Here is a 13,604-nt window from a genome sequence, read left to right as displayed (position 1 = left end):
ACAGGCGCCTGCCACCATGCCCAGCTAAGTTTTGTATTTTTAATAGAGACACAGTTTCACCATGTTGGCCAGGCTGGTCTCCAACTCCCGACCTCAAGCGATCCACTCGCCTCGGCCTCCCAAAATGCTGGGATTACAGGTGTGAGCCACCGCACTCGGCCTCGATTACATTTTAAAAGACAACAACTGGGTGTACCCTCCCACATGTGCCCACATGCACGTGCACGTGCATACATGGGTGTGTGAGCCTACATGCATGTGTACATGTGCATATCCATGTGTGGTTGGGGTAGGGGTTGTTTCATGTCACCAAACAGTGACATGACCTGGTTTTTCTTTTGAAGAGTCACTCCAGAGTTGGGCCAGGTGGCTGATGCCAGTAATCCTGGCACTATGGGAGGTCAAGGATGGAGGATTGCTTGAGACCAGGAGTTTGAAGACCAGCCTGGGCAACATAGCAAGACCCTGTCTCTACAAAAAATTCCCCAGGCATGGTGGCATGGTCCTGTTGTCCCAGCTACTCAGGAGGCTGAGATTGGAGGATTGCCTGAGCTCAGGAGTTCGAGGTTGCAGTGAGATATGATCACGCTGCAGCACTCCAGCCTGGGTGACAGAGACAGAGCTTATCTCTAAAAAAAGAAAAAAACAAAGTCACTCCAGTAGCTGCATGCAAAGGGAATGGGAGCTGAGCTGGTGAACCGGAGACTGTCAGACATCCCAGGTGACAGGTGACAGTGATGGCAGTCAGGGTACATTGGGGGTGAATTGTGGGGACGAATTCAGCCAGAGTGAGTTACTAATTAGATATGGAAGTGAGAGGAAGGGGAGGAAGCAGCATTTTGGGGTTGAAACAGCTGGGCGAATGAAAGGGAAGGTGGGCAAAAGAAACATTCAGGATTAAGACCAAGACTTCTAATGTGGCATTGTCAAATTCAAGGCGGCGTGGCAGGGGGGCCACCAGGGCCGAGGGGAGCTGTGATCATATGGGAGAGGAGTGCAAAGCCCACGACCTGGGTGATACCTCCCAGGACCGGGGCTGACCGGGGCTGCTCTAATGTCTTTCTTTCTTTTCTTTAATTTTACATTTTAATTTAAATTATATACATGAACACTGCAATGAAGGATACCACAACAGTCCTGTGTTCTGCCAAACAAGCAACGTCCGTGCTTCTCCAGCCAGGCGGGCCACCTCAGGACTCTTGGGCAGGAAGCACCTACTGGGCCTTGCAGGCCTCTCCCAGCCCCGCTCTGTGCACCCTACATAACCCTAATGAGCCTGGCCTTAGGGCAATCTCAGTGCTGCCTATGGTTTTGCATAGACACTGGTGTGAATCTGGGCTCTACCACTTACCCTCTGTGTGTTTACAGGAAAAGGAAAGAATGGCTTTTCCTCGTAGCACGGTGGTGTCGGGAGCAACTCCCTATTCCCAATATTGGGTAAGATAGGGTTGGATTGGGCACGAAAAGAGCTTAGCCCAGAGGGGAGACATGGTGCATTTGCCAGAAATGGTGGGTGCCACTCTAAAGGCGGGTGAGGAGAATCTTCTCTCCAACCGTCTTTGCCCCCTGGGCACAGTGCCGTCACCTGGGATTTGCTGCCCCCCTGCACACCTGCCCCAGGAGCAGGAGGAGACTCAATAGATAGCATCAGACTAGAGACCGTGGCTGGGAACAGGGCTGGGAGCCTAGAGCAGAAGCCAGGTCCAGAGAGGGTTAAGGGGAGAGGACAGTCCCCAAGGGAACCAGAAGGAGCCCCTGGAGGGCAGGAGGCACGTGACCACCACCAAGGAACCCGAGGAGGAGGCTCAGGAGCAGAGGCTTCGAAAGGCTGCAGGACCTGGCTGTCAGCACCGCGTTAGCCATTAGCCATCATGTCCTAGCCCCTTCACGGTTCCTAGGTCAGGGTCCTCCTGCTTCTGTGACAGTCACAGCATGTGCTCCTGTGGTCCTCCTCGGTTGCTCTTAGGACGCAGGAGTCTTACTTCACTTCAGAGTGACCGCAAGCTGCTGGGTCAGCAATGCCCTGCCCCACCCCTTCCTGAACTCAGGTCCCCTGTGCCACCCACATCAGTGTCACAGAATAAGGAAGTTCTCTGCCGTGTCTTCCCACAAGCATTGGTTTTGATTTCCCTGCTCTGACAACAGCCCTACAGGGATGCTGTGGAGTGACAATGAGGAAAGCGAGCCTTGGCCACACTTCAGTCACTTTGGGCAGCAGGGACCAGGAAGGCAGGAGGCCAGGGGACAGGCAGGAGGACAGGTATCCACACCCTGGAGAAAGGCCTCGAATAAGACTCAGCGACCCCAGAGAGTAGGCTCCAGAACAGCCGACCCTACGTCCCCTACTATAGCCAGCACAGGGCATGCCTGCTGCATCCAGGGCCCTGCAGGGCGTGCAGTGCAGAGAGCAGAGTGTGTCCTGGGCCTTGATCCCAGGCCCTGGGAAGGGAAGGAGACAGACATGTTGAGCCCTTGTTTGTGTCAATCCATCTAATTACGGCAAACTAGAGCAAGGGGTGCTTTCATCCCCATTACTCCTCGAGAGGAGATACCAGAGGCTCTGAAAGGTACCTAGACTTGCCCAGGCCCTCCCAGCGAGCAGAGTGATGCAGGGACACAAATGCCCTCAGAAGGCTCACCCTGTGCCCTTTCTCCCACTTCCAGTCCTGCAGAAATGTGTGGGAAGCTGTGTTCCTGCCCCAAGTGAGCCCCTGAGTCCCAACGGCAGGTCTGGCGCCATCCTTTCCCAGGTCCACCTACTGCACCCAGCACAGCTGCCTGAAGAATGCACTGGCCCTGTGGGCCTGGGGGCTGCCCCCTGTCCTGCTGATTCCCCTGTCTTGGCTCCTCTTAGACCCCCCATCCTTGGCCAGCTGTCTCATGCAAGAGAGTCCACATCCTGGGGACAGTCCCACCTGGCCACCCGGACCAAGCACAGCTCCTCGCCCTCCCAGCCTGGCCGGTGCTCGCTGAGGTGGAAACCTCAGAAGAAGGTGGGAGTGATCCTCCCTCCTCAGCACAGTGTCCCTGCCATCTTGGTGGGCACCACTCCTCATGGGCAGATCAGAGGAGGCCCTGTTCTCTGCCATGAGGATGCCACCTCCCATTCTGTCTCCAGACCTTGGACTTCTCTAGTCAAGAGGATGTCCCCTGGGGGCTGTCAACTCCCAATTGAGTCTCGGGTGGTTCCGGTGTGAGCTCATCTTGGTGTGCTGTGTGAGTCTGACCAGAGACCACCCTTCCCAGTTCACACTCGAGGCACACACAGCATGGTGCCCTGCAGTACCCACAGCCCACCTGCACAGAGACCGCACCTGTACCAGCAGACACGAATGGGCTGTGGTCCCTGCTCATGCCCCCCACAGGCCTGCCCTTCCAGGAGGGGGTGTCGTCCTGACCCAGCCAGCTCTACTCCCAGCCCCAAATGTTTCGTCACTCAGCCCTACAAAGTGCTTCTGAATCCACTGAGGGCATGATAAGGCTCTCCTTAGCACAGAGCTCTGAGTTAGAGTGGGGGTGGGGCACAAAGAGTCTGGGGTTCCTGCTATGCAGACCCTGTGCCCTGCAGGACCCTCGGAGGGCAGAGCCCTTGCCCTCCCCCAACTCTTCCTGTGTGGCTGCTGCTTCCCAGAGCAATGGCCTCTCACCGGAGCAAATGTGCCTGGGTCGCCAGTGGCCACGACAGCCCTCACTGAGCTTTCTGTGGGGAGACCCGGGAGAGCTGCACGCAGGGGACAGTGCTTTGCTGGGCATCCCCAGGGGCGTCTCCTGCCTGTCTTTGACTCCTCAGTCTCTGATTCTGGGGTCTGCAGGGCTGTCCTGGGGCCCGGGACCCAGCCTCAGCCAGGATCCAGGAACTCTGGGCTGTCACTCCTCTCCTAGCTCCCAGCCACCTCTTATCTACTCCACAGTCCCCACCGCTGGCACCTGCTCCCTGAGGGGAGTCCTTGTAGAATCCCCTTTTATGGTTACATTTGCTGTCCCCAGTCAATCTGCTTGGTCCTGAGCAAGAGTGACCTGGGGGATATCCAAGGACAAGGCTGAAAGAGGGAGAGAAAGGCCCAGAGTGTGTGTGCAGGGCTGCTGTCCCCAGGGGGCCCACAGGAGCCAGGCTGTGTCTTTACTGTGACCTCCCTCCCCAGCCAGGTCTCTGCAAGGGTGGCCACTCTGTGATGTTAATTGGATGCAAGGACGCTGGGGTGTATTGGGTGGAGGGGGCTTGGCTGGGATCTGGAAGATGGGGGTGTAAGGAGCAGTGTGAGGGACGAGTTGCCCTAATTGGGAACCCGGTCTTCATTCGCAACAGAAACTCAGTGGCCTCATCTGCAGCGGGTTGGGCTGGGAGCCCATCACGGATGGGTTTACAAACCAGAAATGTTAGACTACACACAACAATTTCACATCTGTAAACCATTTCATCTGATGACAAACATGGCCTCAGGCTCAAATGTTTACAGCAAATTGGGGCAAAAATACTGTCTGGAGTTAAATTCTCAGTAGCAAATTGCACAAGCCGGAGAGCAGGGCAGCGCCTCCAGAGAGGAAAGAAGAGAGGGTGAGTGGGGCTCCCCACCAGCGCAGAGGGAGGCCAGGACCCTCCCTGGCCAAGGATGGACAGGGCCAGCCACTGTCTGGGCTTTTGACTCCCACGAGCCAGCCCAGGGTAGGTTAGATGTGAGTGGGAACGATTTTACTCCAGCCTCTGGACCCTGGATCTTCCATAAGTGCCACAACCTGGAACAGCAGGGTGCGCTCCCCTGGGATTGCTGTGCCCCCTGCCAGTGCCACCATCCTGCACACACACGTTCCTCTGTGCACTGGAGCCTGACTCTCTCAGGGCAGCAAAACCCAGTGACAACTGGGCACTTCCTGGTCCTCTTGAGGTCAGGCCAGGGCAGAGTGTGTAAGGCATCCATAGAACCTGGGGATGACTCTGGGCTCATACCAGGGCTGCAGTCCTCAGGGTGACTGGGATGAGTGTGCACCGTCCGTGGGCCAGCTGGAGGGAAGGAAGGAGATTGTGCCCTTTCCTGGGGAGTGACAGCCCCTCCCCATTTCGGCCTCTGCAACACTGAGGGAAAATGAAAGACCCCACATTCCACTGGAGTTTCCACCAGAGCCCAGGAAAGGTCCCCGGGAACAAGAAGGAGCTGGTTCCCCATGTGGGCGGCAGGGATGGGAGCAGGGAGAATGGCCTCCTTCACAGGTGCAGGCTTCACCCGAGATTCACCCTGGTCCCCTGTAAGGGGGGGAAAAGGCAAGTACCCAGCAGGGGTCCAGACTATTGAGGGACAGAGCAGGGCAGAGGGACCCTGGGCAGGTGCTGGGCTGTGCAGCCCGGGTCACCCTGAGACCAGAATGGAGGTTCCACTTGGGTCTGGAGTCCATGCTGCTGTGTACAAGGTCCCGGCTCTGCCACCACTGTGGGGCCCCGACCCCTACAGCCCAGAGGGACCACAGGCTCTCAGTTCCCAGCCCAGGTCCCAGCAGTGTCATGAGGCTGTGTCCAGTCACCTCACCAGGACCCCCAGGGCTCCCAGGTCATGGGCAAAGCTGTGAGTTGAGGCCCGGGGGACAGGAGCCTGGGCCCTTGGAAGGTGGGGTTCTGGGGGACGAGGGGCAGGTCTCCCTGGGAGGTGCTGTGACATGACTAACTCTGGTGTTCTTTCACCAGGTGAGCCTCTCACGCCTCCCCTACACTGGTCCCTTTGCCCAGAATGATTGCACGTTTTTCATCACTTGCTTCCAACAAGTGGAGTTAGGGCTGTTATCAAACCCAGAGACACAAGCAAAGGGCAGCTTTGACAACTCGGTCCCTCCCGCACCCGCCCCTGCGTGGGAAATGCCAAAGTCCTCTGCTCAGGGCGGGGCTGGGGTGCGCCCCGGAGTGCTCTGGGGCACCTGGAGGAGGTTTCTTTTTGTGAAGTCTCTATCACTGTGTGTGGGTGCGTGTGTGTATGTGTTTTGTGCATGTGTTGTGTGTGTATGTGTTGTGTGTGTTGTGTGTATGTGTGTCTTGTGTGTTTGTGTGTTGTGTGTGTCTAGGCCAGGGAAACAGTGAGTTGTTTCTGCCCAGGAGCAGCTGCATGTGAGGCCCGTTCTTGGTCATATATGCGGCTTCTGAGGACTTTCCAGAAATCGTGAGGTGGGAGCGGCCGCTGTAATCAGGCATATAAGTCACACATCCCAGAGCTGGGAACCAGCGCAGAAGGCCCAGGACAGATGCCAAGCTGAAGCCACAGCCCTGACACCTGCCGCCCTAGCCCTGGGCTCCGTCTCTGCCTCTGGAGCCTCCCGTCCCCGGGACTCAGCTCCCCTCCCCTCTGTGCCTCCTGGGCTGCTCCTCTCCCCAGCCCTCTCTCTGGGCCCAGCCTGGACACCTGCCCCCTCCCTGGGCTCCTTCCCCCTACTGGGCCTGTCCTGGGTCTCAGCCATGGCCTCCCCTGGGCTCCCTCTCTAGGGGGGTGGAATCAGGAAGGGGTGGACAGAGGGCGGCTCCCGAGGGCCCCTGACTGCACGTGTGTGGTTCCTTTCCAACAGGGAGACTGGCTGCTGGCTGACCTCTTACTGCTGGGCCTGTCCCTTCCAATCAGCGCCCGGGGCTCTGTGAGTGAGGGTGGGCGGGGCTCGTGAGTGAGGGTGGGGTCTGCATTTAGGTTCCTCTCCTGTGAGGTTTAGCTGAGTTTTCTGGATCCAGAGGGATGTCGTGTGACCTTTCCCCGCTACAGGTCCGCTACACAAGGAAAGACATCTACACATTTGCTAGTGTTTGTGGAAACTCTTGCAATTCATGACACAGTTACTGAGCAAAAGCAATTATGGAAGATTCTTAACATTTTATTAGTCTAAATATGGAGCCAATTAATCATTTCATTAATACATTGAAAACTATTCTGGGAATATTGAGCATAATCTTACTATTGTACACTTGGAACATAAGAGAAATTTTCAATTAAAATTAATTCATTCTGGTTTTTTTTTTTTTTTTTTGAGATGGAGTCTGGTACTGTCGCCCAGGCTGGAGTGCAGTAGCGCAATCTCTGCTCACTGCAAGCTCTGCCTCCCGGGTTCACGCTACTCTCCTGCCTCAGCCTCCCGAGTAGCTGGGACTACAGGTGCCCGCCACCACGCCTGGCTAATTTTTTGTATTTTTAGTAGAGACGGGGTTTCACCGTGTTAGCCAGGATGGTCTCGATCTCCTGACCTCGTGATCCACCCGCCTTGGCCTCCCAAAGTACTGGGATTACAGGCGTGAGCCACCGCGCCCGGCCCACTCTGATTTTTTAAAAATCTACTTGGTCAGGAGCATATTGCTTTGCTGGCGTCTGTGAGCAGCTGGAGATGGTGGTGAATGGCCTGTTCGCATTTCTTGGAAGAAGATCTTTTACTCTGCTGCTCAACCCAGGTCTCTGCCTTCCTTAGAGACTGAGGCCCATCCTTCAGTTTCCCTGATTCTGGAAGAGCAGGGGGGTTGAATGGAGCAAGAGGTGAGAGAGTGGAAAGAGGGCACAGGGAGGAGGCCTGGGGACAGTGACAATGACGGGAGAGGGGGGAGGGATGCGGGAGGTGGGAAAGAGAAGGAGGCTGTGAGAAGGAAAGGGAGGGACGGAGCTGGGCGCCCTGTGGGGAGCAGGGAACCCAGAGGAGGCTCTGAGCAGAGGGGAAGGCAAGGCCCAGGGGAGTGGGGAGGAGGGGGAGGCCGATGGGGCACCTGGCAGAGGGAGGAAGCCCTCACCTGGAGAATGGCCCGCAGCCTCCCACTCAGGGCTTGGCTGTGCTCCTCTAGTCCATCCCAGGGCTGGAAGGGACATCCCTGGTGGTCCACAAAGGTGTCCCAGCAGTGCTTAAATTCTGAAAAGGGACAGGGGAGATAAGTCACACTCCCGCTGTGGGATCGGGGTGGCACCAAGGGCCCATGACTCTCAGGACAGACTTCCCACATCCTGGTTTCAGTCCCTCCTTTCCCTCTCCCTCCCCTAGGGACTTAGCTCCTTCATCAGGCACTTCCTTCCCATTGGAATCTGGGCCAGCCCAGTTCTCATTCTTTCAGAAAGCCCCAAGTTCTGCTTCCACTTCCAGCCACTCTCCCTGCCCTCCCCGGGCCCACATCTCCTGGCCTGGCCTCTCTCTTCCCATCGACCCCAAAGTCAGGTCCCAGAGTCCAGCCATCGTTTCTGCAGGCAGCAGACCAAGGCCTTTCTCCTTTTCTTCCCAGGAACCTCTCCTGCCCCCACCCACCCCACCCCACCCCACCCCACCTGAACCTTCCATTCTTACCATCGTAGGTCATGATGGAGACTTGGGCCCCAGCATCCCGCAGCATTTGCAGCGCCTCCTTATATAGGGGGTCGTAATCATAGATGCGGGCAGCGAAGATGCGCAGTCTCACGTGTGTGTTCTCCTGAAGGAACGCACGCACTTGCCCGGCACAGCCCCAGGAGAAGCAGGGGCTCCAGGAGATGAACCAAGTGACCCTGTAGATCTGGGCCGGGTCCAACTGCAAAGAAGGAACCAGGTCCAAGAAGCACAGCTCCGCATGGCGGCCGTAAAAGCCACAGAGAAGATTCTTAGCCTAGAAAAGGAAACAGAGTGTGAGGTGATGTGTGGTGAACAGGGAGGGAGGGCCTGGACCAGGTGGGGCTGGGGAGGCGGGGGCCTCCAGCACGAAATTACAGGGGTCGCCAAAACCCCGGTTATTAGGATGCATGATTTTCTATGCAATATTAAAAATATCAGATGTTATGCAAAAATCCCAAGATAAGTAAAATGTTGCCCATTTAAATACAAACAGATCAGGAGCAATGATGTTTTATTTTGCCCCAGCTCCAATATACACAGGACAGCACTCTCCTGCCAGGCTTTATTAAAATCTTTGGTTTTATTCGTCATGATCTATTTGCATTAAATTTGCGTTTTAAAAGATTGCATTAATTATGAAATTAAAATGTGTTTTCTCTAATTACTGAGCATTTGGAGCCCCCATCAATTTTGTACCCAAGGTCAGAGGCTTCAGGACCCTCACCCCAGACCCAGCCCTGCAGGGAGGGGCTACAGAGATGGGGGCAGGGAGGAGGGGCCGGCAGAGCCCCGAGGTCATTGGCCTGATGCCCCTGAGTGAGTGTGCTTCCTTCAAGGGGAGATTGACCTGCTCTACTCATCAACTCCCCTACTCCCATCCCATCTGTGGCCCATAATTCTAGAAGCTTCTATTCTGTGCCACAACCTGTGCTGAGCCCAAATGTGATATAGACTTAGGCCAAAATGAATTCCACCAAAAGTAGTGGGGAAGAGAAGACCAGCAGGACTCACTCCAACGTGGGAAGGTCCCTGTGACATGGTATAATTGTCATTATTGTGACTTATAGAAATATGGTTTTTACTCCAAACTTCAGAGAAAAGGATTTTCCACTAAGACTAGGAATCGGTCAAGTTGGGGACAGCAGGGCAGCAAGGACTGTGATTGTGATGGGGACAAAGACAGGGAGGGATTCCATCAGCAGTGATGCAGGGTGGAGTGGATGACACGGTTTGTGCTGAGAAGGGGCTGTGGGTCATTCCTGGGGGAGTCCCACTGCTTAGGCGGTGATGGAGACTGGCACCCTTGAAAGGATGTTCCAAGCAGTGTGTGTGGATCCAGCGAGGCCCACATTGAGCTCATAGAGCCCAGAGAAGCCCCCAGTTTCCAGCACCAGAGCCAAGCATTACCTGGCCTCTCCAGACAGAGGCTGTGCTGGGTAGGGGCCAGGAAAGAAAGTCCCTCGGGCTCAGGGCCCCTCAGCCTGGCCTGGCCCAGCTCCTCCCCAAATGCTGGACATCCTTGCATCCTGACATGGGATCTGTTCTGGCCTTGCTGTGGGCTCCACCCTGGGCAGGACAGGATCCCTGGTTAGCCTCTCTTGCCTCAGTCTCTCTCCATGCAGGATGAAGCCCAGGAGAGGGCACTGGGGCATCCTGGCCTTGTGAGGTCAGGTAGGCCCTGAGTCCTCAGATCCCACAGTTCTGAATTGTTCCTGGTGAGAGCTGCGTCTGTGAGGGGATCCTGGGAGGGTCCTCAGGAAGCACTTTGCCATTGGGCAGACTCAACCCCACCTGGCCATGGATAGTCACTGAAGCCGAAGTCTCCCCCCAACCCCAGGGCCAAGCAGCAATAGCTGCAGGAAGCACAAGTGACAAACACTGCAGGAAACCACAAGTACCATCTAGAACCTTCTACCTATGAATGTCCCTGGATTGGGAGGGCCCTGCCTGGATTCAGATGGCTGGGTCGGTCACCTGGTTGTGTAGAAAGCCCCTGTGCTGGTCCATCTTGACCGAGGTGCCATTGTCCAGGCGCTCCACTTCGTAGCACAGGTAGGTCTTACGCCTTCCAATGCCGTTGTTAAAGTTGGAAGTGAATATGTGTGGGTCCATCAAGTGTCTGCGGACAGCCGGGGAAAAGACCAGAGGAGGAAGAGCCCTCCTGGACTGCCCTGCCTCCTCCTCCCTCCCCACACTTCCTCCCTTGCACCCCACCCTCCTTCCCCCTGCTCCGCACATCCCTTAGCACCACCTCCCAACCTCCCCGTCTGACCCCTTCTACGGCTCACTGGGAGATCACTGCAGCCCTGGGGCCTGTCTAAGCCTTGTCACGGTCTCCCCAGGGTCAGCTCAGTGTGCTCAGGCCCTCCGAGGAGGACCCTGCTCCTCTCCCTGGGGTAGAGCTGGGTCTTATTCTGTGGCCTCACCATGCACCCCTGTCCTGGCTCTGCTCACCCACAGCCCCTGCTGGAGATGGACCCGCTGGGGCTTCCTCCTGCCTGCAGGGTTAACTCCTACCACAGCGAGCATCGGGACAGGGACACTCCTGAGGGGGATCACTGGGGAGAGGAACCTGCCAGGGACTTCTTTTCGGGTAATTCATAGGATTTTCCACATCCCTTAGGGTGCCCTGAGGTCTCCCAAATGTGCTTCTCAGGCAATTGAGATGGGGCAGCTCAGGACTCCTGGGCTGGAAACACCAGCCCCACCTTGAAGGCCTCTCCCAGCCCCTCTCTATGCATCCTGACATAATCAGAATTAGAAAAATCTCTGTTGGGAGGCAGCAGCAAAAGAAAGAAAGAAAGAAGGAAAGAGAAAGAAGGAAGGAAGGAAGGAAAGAAAGAAAGAGAGAGAGAAACAGAGAGATGGAGGAAGGAAGGAAGGAAGGAAGGAAGGAAGGTTCAAAATGTTCCCCACCATTTCGAGTAGACCTGGGTATGAATCTGGGCTCTACCACTCACTTGCTCTGTGTTCTCAAAAAAAGGAAACAAGGCTTCCTCATAGCCAAGCAGTCCTACAAGCAACCCCCTTTTCTTAATATTAGGGAGAACGAGATGACACTGAACATAAAAAGGGCTTAGGCCAAGTCCAGATACATGGAACATTTACAAGAAATAGTAGATGCTCATTTAAAGACAAGTGAAGAGAATCCCCTCTCTGACCGTCTTCACTGGCTGGGGCACAGCACCATTATCTATTGGGATTTTCAGGCTCCCTGTGCACCTGCCCCGGGAGGTGGAAGGAGACCTGGAACTGGTACCATCAGAGGAGAGACCAGCGCTGGGACCAAAACTGGGAACCTAGAGCAAGAGGCCAGGTCCAGAGAGAAGGTCAGGAAGAAAAGAGAGGCCCCAGGGGTTTGAGGGTGAGAGGTGAGTGCTCATCAGAAAAGCTCGAAGAGGAGGCTGAGGCACAGAGGTGCTTGGAGGGGCTTCCCATACCTGGGCCCGGATGCTGGGCTGGCTTCCGTGTGCTTGTCCCTTCTCGGTTCCTGGTCTGTGTCCTCCCGCTCTTGCGACTTGCTCAAGGCGTGGTGTTAAGATCTTCACCAACATTCTCTTAGGATTCAGGAGCCTTAATATATCATCGGAGCAACCTGGAAGCTGCTGAGTCAGCGATACCCTGCCCCACCCCTTCTCCAGCTCAGGCCGAGCGTGCCACCCTCATTAGCGTCAGAACAAGGAAGTTCTCTGCCATGCCTCTGGGCAAGCTTTGGTTTTGATGTGCCCACTCTGACCACTGAACCACCAGACACTGTGGAGTGACAATGGGGATGTAGGCCTGGCCACACTTTGCTCCCTGTGGGCCACAGGAATCTGGAAGGCAGGAGACCAGGGGGCAGGTGAGAAGACAGGTGTCCACACCCTGGAGAAAGACCCTGAATAACACTCAGCAGTCCAGAGAGCAGGCTCCAGGACAGCCACCCCTGTGTCCTCCCCTGTGGCCAGTGCAGGATGTGCCTGGTCCAGGCTCCCTGGCACCTGCTGCATCCTGGGCTCTCTGTTAGGGTCCTGCATCTTCTTCCCTGGCTGTGGAGATGGGAGACCAGCAGGTACTGCATCCTCCTATTTATCAGTGTATCTAATAATTGTAAACTAGAGGGACGAGTGTTTTCATCCCCATTACCCAGAGGAGATGCTAAAGGCTCTGAAAGGTACCTAGAGATCCAGGCCCTCCCAGGAAACAGAGTCCACAGCAGGGACACACCCCCACCCCTCTGTCAGAAGGGCCACCCTGTGCCCTTTCTCCCACCTCTGGGCCCTGCAGAAATGTGAGGGACACTGTGCTCCTGCCCCAAGTGAGCCCCTGAGTCCTGGGGGCAGGTCTGGCGCCGTCCTTTCCCAGGTCCACCTGCTACACCCAGCACAGCTGCCCCTGGAAGGTGCTGGCCCTGTGGGCCCAGGGGCTGTCCCCTGTCCTGCCTGCTCCCCTGTCCTGGCTCTTACTAGACCCCCCTGTCTTTGGCCAGCAATCCTCCCACCTCAGCACAGTGTCCCTGCCATTTTGGTGGGCACCACAGACTAGAGGAGGCCCTGTTCTCTGCCGTGAGGACCCCTCCCATTCTGTCTCCAGATGTTGGACTCTTCTAGTCAAGAAGATGTCCCCTGGGGGCTGTCAACTCCCATTTGAGTCTCAGGTGGTTCCAGTGTGAGCTCATCTTGGTGTGTTGTGTGAGTCTGACCAGAGGCCACCCTTCCCAGTTCACACTCGAGGCACACACAGCGGGACGCCCCGCAGTACCCACAGCCCACCTGGGCCAGAGACCACACCTGTACCAACTTTGGGAGGACCCAACCCTTCCCCAACCCTTCCCGGTGGCTCCTGCTGCCCAGAGTGTGATGGCCTTTCCCCTGGCTCAATAATGCATCAAATGCCCCTGGAGCAAATACACCCCTGGACCCATGGCCAGGACAGCCCCCACATGAGCTTTCTACGGGGAGACCCAGGAGAGCTGCAACAGGGGACAGCGCTTTGTTCAGCATCCCTGGGGCGTCTCCTGCGTCTCCTGGCTCTGGGTCCTCAGCCTTGGGTTCCAGGGTCTCCCCAGCTCACCCACCCTGGGCACATCCTCCTCCCTGCTGCCCCAGCCGGCCCAGGCCCCACTGGATTCATGACTGGCCCATGCCTGCCTCCCCTCTCTGATCCAGACAGGTCCAGATCTTCCAGAATGTCTCCAAATCTGTAAGATCCACTTTATGGCCCATCACAGAAACAGGCACATTGTCTGTTTCTCTTTCTAGTTTTACAAACCAGTCAGGTTAGACTATCAGCACATCTGCACATCTGTGAACCTTCTCATTTGATGA

General features: G+C 56.1%; 1 protein-coding gene and 1 long non-coding RNA gene across 2 annotated transcripts in view; one reads left to right on the top strand and one right to left on the bottom strand.

Moving 5' to 3' along the window:
• Nucleotides 1-8,345, top strand: part of LOC130541153 (uncharacterized) — a 36,983-nt gene extending 28,638 nt beyond the window's left edge. The window contains exon 5 of the long non-coding RNA XR_010111798.1: nt 8,286-8,345. This is a non-coding gene — a long non-coding RNA (uncharacterized LOC130541153). The remainder of the gene's footprint in view (nt 1-8,285) is intronic.
• Nucleotides 6,087-11,887, bottom strand: APOBEC3A (apolipoprotein B mRNA editing enzyme catalytic subunit 3A). The gene is made up of 5 exons (XM_034949099.4): nt 11,739-11,887; nt 10,273-10,417; nt 8,278-8,572; nt 7,736-7,851; nt 6,087-7,454 (listed from the first exon to the last, which is right to left on the bottom strand). The coding sequence occupies exons 2-5, from the start codon at nt 10,408-10,410 to the stop codon at nt 7,440-7,442; spliced, it is 564 nt and encodes a 187-aa protein (XP_034804990.3). The 5' UTR covers nt 10,411-10,417; nt 11,739-11,887; the 3' UTR covers nt 6,087-7,439.
• Nucleotides 11,888-13,604: the final 1,717 nt, after the last annotated feature.

The sequence above is a fragment of the Pan paniscus genome, chromosome 23, assembly GCF_029289425.2.
Source record: "Pan paniscus chromosome 23, NHGRI_mPanPan1-v2.0_pri, whole genome shotgun sequence".
In the NCBI taxonomy this organism is placed as follows: Eukaryota; Metazoa; Chordata; class Mammalia; order Primates; family Hominidae; genus Pan; species Pan paniscus.
This window is presented reverse-complemented; position numbering and strand designations above follow the sequence as displayed.